The 7,100-nt window shown below is 26.9% G+C and overlaps 1 protein-coding gene across 1 annotated transcript; it reads left to right on the forward strand.

Moving 5' to 3' along the window:
* The first annotated feature begins 378 nt into the window (after positions 1–378).
* On the forward strand, positions 379–1,065 carry LOC119614217. Its single transcript, XM_037970350.1, has 3 exons — positions 379–562; positions 626–864; positions 932–1,065. The coding sequence occupies exons 1-3, from the start codon at positions 415–417 to the stop codon at positions 962–964; spliced, it is 420 nt and encodes a 139-aa protein (XP_037826278.1). The 5' UTR covers positions 379–414; the 3' UTR covers positions 965–1,065.
* Positions 1,066–7,100: the final 6,035 nt, after the last annotated feature.

Genomic DNA, 7,100 nt, shown 5'->3' on the forward strand with positions numbered 1-7,100 from the left:
GAGATCAACTTTTATGCAGAAGAGTTGATCAGATTGTGATCAACTTTTATAACAAAATAGTTGATCAGATTGCGATCAACTTTTATACAGATAAGTTGATCAGATTGTGATCAACTTTATAGACAAAAGTTAATCAGATTGCGATCAACTTTATACAGAAAAGTTGATCAGATTGTTATCAACTTTTATACAGAAAAGTTAATCAGATTGTGATCAACTTTTATACAGAAAAGTTAATAGATTGTGATCAACTTTTATACAGAAAAGTTGATCAGAATGTGATCAACTTTTATATAGAATAGTTGATCTTTTATACAGAAAAGTTGATCAGATTGTTATCAGCTTTTACATTACATTTGATCAGATAAACTAATAATTGATTTATTTCCAGTTTCCAAAGGTTGGCTTCAATACATGAAACGTTTACCAGAAGTTGTAGAATGTATAAGTGGTTATCCTGTACTATATCAAGATGTAACCAAAGATAAAAACAGTGAAAAATTTTCCGATATGGAAACCTTATGTGCTTGGCGTACAATTAGTCTAAGATTCCCCAAAATAAGTAAGTTCACATTAAAAAAAAAGGCATTTACCAAAATTAACAACTCAAATCTTATCCCTTTAGCTGGTATTCAAGAAATATGGGCTTCCATTAAAACTTGTTTCTGTCAATACATGACAGATTTGGAATTTGCTATAGATAATAAATGGCCTATTAATTGGTGGCGAGCTTTAGCCAGATTGAAATTCTTAGTGGAAGCCAGATATACATCAAGTGAACCATTCTATTATATAGTCAGTAATAAAATGATGGAGGAAATTGAAAGATGCGCCATGTTGGAAATGAAAAATAGATATAAAATGGTGAGTTTAAAAAATTAGCAAAGATTTGGGTATTTATTTAATGTTTAAAAAATCTGTTATTATACAGATAATGCTCCAAAAGCTGAAATTGAGAAATTGAGTATTGAATTGGAAGAGGCTGTTACAAAAACAAATGATATCATGGCTTCAGTTCCTAATGACAAAAAAGAAGTAGAACTGGGTTCCTTAATAACCGCCATACAAAAACATCCTGTAATAATAGGTAAAGCAGACAATGTGGTTAAATATGAAGCATGGAAAAAGTTGCCAAGGAATTACATATGGAAGGTAATTTTAATAAATACATTTTAATTTATTAAACAAAAAAGTATTAATTGATTTATGTTTTTTTTAGTAACCGACTGTCTGTTAGCCTTTAAACATGCCACACAAATGTATTTTGCCTACAAGAAACAAGATCCCGTCAGTCGTTGCCGTATTAATGAAAGATATTATAAAAAATTAGATGAGATTATACGCAATCTACAGCAGAATAAATCATCATCATTATCAACAGCCGCTTCTACATCCAGTCGTTGTAAATTAAATATAAAAACTCCCTTTGAATTAAATCGTAGTCTAGAATCGGAAAAACATCGAATTCAACTGATTCAGAATTAGTATTTCCCGAACGTTATATCAGTGATATTAGCATGTCAAATAGTCCTAGTACTTTAGTGGTTAAAAATTGGGTTTATGCCATCGGTAATTTAGGTGCCCAGTTTAATGATAATCATCATGTAAAATTAAAATCAATTTTAAACAAATATTTACCTCATGTTAAATGGGGTAATGTAGGTGAATAGATTTTTTTTTAATACATATTATTAAGATTGTTGTAATTATGTTTTTAACTTGTTTCTCTTTAAATTTTTCATTGTTATCTAAATCTATACTTTTTGGTATTGATATTATTTTTTTGAAAAAAAACTCCTTTTTGTAGTTTTAAGTTCATATGTATATGAAGGATATTCTAATGATATTCCAATAAATTTTGTGGAATAAAATCTATGAACAATTTGAAAATAAGTGTATTTGTTTTTGTTTATAAAATTAAATTTTGATATAATATTAAACAAGTGTATACAAATTATCGATACAGTGAAGTTATCGATAAAATTGCTAGGAAAAAAACTAAAGATATTGAAAAGCTTTCTATACAAAGTTAAAATTATTGAGTACTTTTAGTTTTTCTTAAAAAAATTATAATTTTGATTAATTTTCTATAGTAAAGGATAGTTCTTGTATTGAGAAAAATTAACTTTTTCCATAAATATTTCAAATATATTTGAAAATTCCTATAGAAAATTATAAATGAAGCAAATTTTTAACATATATTCTTAAGTTATGTAAATTCTCATTATTATGTGATATATTACAGTTATCGATAACAAAAATTAAATTTTTTTGGTAAGAATTTGTTTTATAATGTAAATTTCACCTTAATAATGAAAGTTTAACAACAGCCTAAGTTAAAAAATTCCACATTAAGTCATTTAATAAATTCTTTTAATAAATGCAAAACAGATGTTATATTTTTGCCAAAACTAAAGTCTATTAAAATTTCCGTATTAATCATATTTAATAACACTTTACAAAGATTTTCTATAGAACTTCATTAAACAATAAAACAATCTGTGAAACTATTTCAATCATTCAAAACTATTTATGCTTGAAGAAATGTTTACACAAATAATTTATGCAAACGACATTATTTTCTTAACATACAAATGTTTTGTCTCTTGGCAAATTTACATATTTATGCCATAAATATTTTTAATACCGTATAAAATTCATAAGTTATGGTTGAAATGAACAAAAGAAGAAGAAACGAGAACTATATATAGTATTTAAAGTTAATAATTGATTAAAAGACTATTTGGCTCCAGTAATCAATCGTTAAAAGACTGAAGTGAAAAGTATTAAATCACATAAATAAAAATCTTAAATTTTAACAATTATTTCGAAAATGTAAGTTATCGAAAGATTTTATGGATAAAAAAAAGTTATGAGGTAAAAGTTATCGATCAATTTATTGTAAGTTTCAGGACTTTTCTTTGGGAAAAAAAATATATCGATCGATAACTTTTCTCTTGTCAGTAAAGTCATCGACGGATGTCTTTACTTTTCTATAGAAAAGTAATTTTAATAATTATTCCGAAAATTTATGTTATCGAAAGATTTTATGTTAAATTGAAATTATAGCATAATTTTTATAAAAAAAAGTTATGAGGTAAAAGTTATCGATCAATTTATTGTAAGTTTCAGGACTTTTCTTTGGGAAAAAAAGATATCGATCGATAACTTTTCTCTTGTCAGTAAAGTCATCGACGGATGTCTTTACTTTTCTATAGAAAAGTAAAGATATCGATCGATATATTTACCATTTCTACAGAAAAGTTATCGATCGATATCTTTACCTTTTCTGTAGAAAAGTTATCGATCGATATCTTTACCTTTTCTATAGAAAAGTTATCGATCGATATCTTCACCTTTTCTATAGAAAATTTATCGATCGATATCATTACCTTTTCTATAGAAAATTTATCGATCGATATCTTTACCTTTTCTATAGAAAAGTTATCGATCGATATCTTTACCTTTTCTATAGAAAATTTATCGATCGATATCTTTAGCTTTTCCATAGAAAAGTTATTGATCGATATCTTTAGCTTTTCTATAGAAAAGTTATTGATCGATATCTTTACCTTTTCTATAGAAAAGATATCGATCGATATCTTTACCTTTTCTATAGAAAAGTTATCAATCGATATCTTTACCTTTTCTATAGAAAAGTTATCGATCGATATCTTTACCTTTTCTATAGAAAAGTTATCGATCGATATCTTTACCTTTTCTATAGAAAAGTTATCGATCGATATCTTTACCTTTTCTATAGAAAAGTTATCGATCGATATCTTTACCTTTTCTATAGAAAAGTTATCAATCGATATCTTTACCTTTTCTATAGAAAAGTTATCGATCGATATCTTTACCTTTTCTATAGAAAAGTTATCGATCGATATTTTTACCTTTTCTATAGAAAAGTTATCGATCGATATTTTTACCTTTTCTATAGAAAATTTATCGATCGATATCTTTACCTTTTCTATAGAAAAGTTATCGATCGATATCTTTACCTTTTCTATAGAAAATTTATCGATCGATATCTTTAGCTTTTCCATAGAAAAGTTATTGATCGATATCTTTAGCTTTTCTATAGAAAAGTTATTGATCGATATCTTTACCTTTTCTATAGAAAAGATATCGATCGATATCTTTACCTTTTCTATAGAAAAGTTATCGATCGATATCTTTACCTTTTCTATAGAAAAGTTATCGATCGATATCTTTACTTTTCTATAGAAAAGTTATCGATCGATATCTTTACTTTTCTATAAAAAAGATATCGATCGATATATTTAGCTTTTCCATAGAAAAGTTATCGATCGATATTTTAAGCTTTTCTATAGAAAAGTTATCGATTGATATCTTAAGCTTTTCTATAGAAAAGTTATCGATCGATATCTTTACCTTTTCTATAGAAAAGTTATCGATCGATATCTTTACCTTTTCTATAGAAAAGTTATCGATCGATATCTTTACCTTTTCTATAGAAAAGTTATCGATCGATATCTTTACCTTTTCTATAGAAAAGTTATCGATAGATATCTTTACCTTTTCTATAGAAAAGTTATCGATCGATATCTTTAGCTTTTCTATAGAAAAGTTATCGATCGATATCTTTAGCTTTTCTATAGAAAAGTTATTGATCGATATCTTAACCTTTTCTATAGAAAAGTTATTGATCGATATCTTAAGCTTTTCTATAGAAAAGTTATTGATCGATATCTTAAGCTTTTCTATAGAAAAGTTATTGATCGATATCTTTACCTTTTCTATAGAAAAGTTATCGATCGATATCTTTACCTTTTCTATACAAAAGTTATCGATCGATATCTTTACCTTTTCTATAGAAAAGTTAGCTTTTAAGTTTAAATTTGTCCAGAGAATATTCGAGGTAAAGATCAATTCCTTATAGAACATTGAAATTAATGATCAACGTTCCATAGAAAATGATCACAATAGTTAAGTTATCTAAAGCCGCCTTTAAAAACATAAATTTGCTTATATTTTCCCCTTCAACATCTTGCTGCTCTGGTGTTGTTGTTGCATTCAATATCGAATTGTATTTAATTTTTTTTTTTAAATAATACAACGACACCTTCTCCATATAAAACAAGCAAAAAAATAACGTTTTATTTCACTGCTACTGCTATAAATGATGTTGCTTGATCACTGACTGACTGTAAGAATAGATCTTTAGTTGGTTTTGATCGAACGTTTGACAAAATGCTAAGTCAGTTGTTTGGTCATTTAACAAATTGAATAAAATTGTTGTTGCAACACTCTTCATACCAACAACATATGCACATAAATACAAAACTTTTAACAATTGATGGCATAAAAATAATGTCCGTTACAAATCACTTCATACCAATACATTTATAAACATGAAGACCAAAATCGAAAAAAATAAGAAAGAAAGATGGCGAAAAGTTATCAACCACTTGTCAACCTAAAGCAGCAACAAAAGTCCAAGTCTTTTCTTCTTTTCTTCGCTTACAATGACTTTTTCTTTGTCTTGTTCTCTTTTGTTATTTTGTTTTCTTTTTTTTTGATCAAGTCATGATGGCTTTAAGACTATTTTAGCCAAAAGATGAATGTTTGGTTTATGGCTTTTTAAATAAACGTCTTTTTCGTGTATGAGTGCGTATGTTTTTAAATAGTGTTTTAAAGTTTTTTATTACCATTAAAACGCAATTATTATTCATGATACATTACAGAAAGTACATACACACTCACATACAGAAAAAAGTAACTGAAGAAGCAACAGAAGCAGCAGCATTTCTCTTTGGGGCACAATACTTGCCCCGTCTTTAAGCCATACTCAACAACAACAACAGCAACAATAACTTCTTATTCTTCTTTACCCAATGTAATGCCAATTGATCTTTGATGACTTTTCTTGATAAATATTTTCCTCGTGTGTCTGTCTTTTTGTCAGTGCTTAAACGTAAGTCTGTCTGTGTTAAAGATTGCTTCTGTATTCATGGGTTGGTTTTCTGTTGGCCTCAGTTAACTGAAGTTGGTTAATATAAAGCGAGGGAGTGTGTAAGTTGTTGCGGTTTTGGATGCATGATTTCTGGAAAATTTATCACCGTTCATTAGAATTCTGTTGTCATCTTCATTTAAAGAAATTTATAAAAAAAAACTTCAAATACATAATAAATGCTTAGTCGTAACATAAACTCGTAAAAACAATGAGAAGAAGACAAGAAGGGAAAAGAATCACATTAACAACAATTTTAAACTTTTAAGGATGTGAGTGCGTTTCTTGATAATGCAGATACGAGCACATAAATAAATATTACTCAATAGTAAGAAGAATTTTAATGATTAATCTATTTAAGAAGCTAAAGTTTGAAAACTATTTTGTATTAGAGAAATTTTGTCCATCGAAAACTTTTCTATAGAAACGTAGAATTAAAGATCAACAACTTTTTTATAGAAAACTTAAATAACTCATCAATAACTTTTCAATAGAAAAGTAAAAATATCAATCATTATGGATCTATAAGGTAAATTTATCGATCGATAACTTTTCTATAGAAAAGGTTTAGATATCGATCGATAACTTTTCTATAGAAAAGGTTAAGATATCGATCGATTACTTTTCTATAGAAAAGTTAAAGATATCGATCGATAACATTTCTACAGAAAAGGTAAAGATATCGATCGATAACTTTTCTATAGAAAAGTCAAAGATATCGATCGATAACTTTTCTATAGAAAAGTTAAAGATATCGATCGATAACTTTTCTATAGAAAAGTTAAAGATATCGATCGATAACTTTTCTATAGAAAAGTTAAAGATATCGATCGATAACTTTTCTATAGAAAAGTTAAAGATATCGATCGATAACTTTTCTATAGAAAAGTTAAAGATATCGATCGATAACTTTTCTATAGAAAAGTTAAAGATATCGATCGATAACTTTTCTATAGAAAAGTTAAAGATATCGATCGATAACTTTTCTATAGAAAAGTTAAAGATATCGATCGATAACTTTTCTATAGAAAAGTTAAAGATATCGATCGATAACTTTTCTATAGAAAAGTTAAGGATATCGATCGATAACTTTTCTATAGAAAAGTTAAATATATCGATCGAT

Source organism: Lucilia sericata, unplaced genomic scaffold (assembly GCF_015586225.1).
Source record: "Lucilia sericata isolate MDLA Ls3-8-SP2 unplaced genomic scaffold, ASM1558622v1 Contig002702F_arrow, whole genome shotgun sequence".
Classification (NCBI taxonomy): Eukaryota; Metazoa; Arthropoda; class Insecta; order Diptera; family Calliphoridae; genus Lucilia; species Lucilia sericata.

Coding starts and splice junctions, on each gene's coding strand:
- LOC119614217 (XM_037970350.1), top strand. CDS start 415: ATGAAACGTTTACCAGAAGTTGTAGAATGTATAAGTGGTTATCCTGTA. Junction 563..625: donor TCTAAGATTCCCCAAAATAA/GTAAGTTCACAT, acceptor TTATCCCTTTAG/CTGGTATTCAAGAAATATGG. Junction 865..931: donor TGAAAAATAGATATAAAATG/GTGAGTTTAAAA, acceptor GTTATTATACAG/ATAATGCTCCAAAAGCTGAA.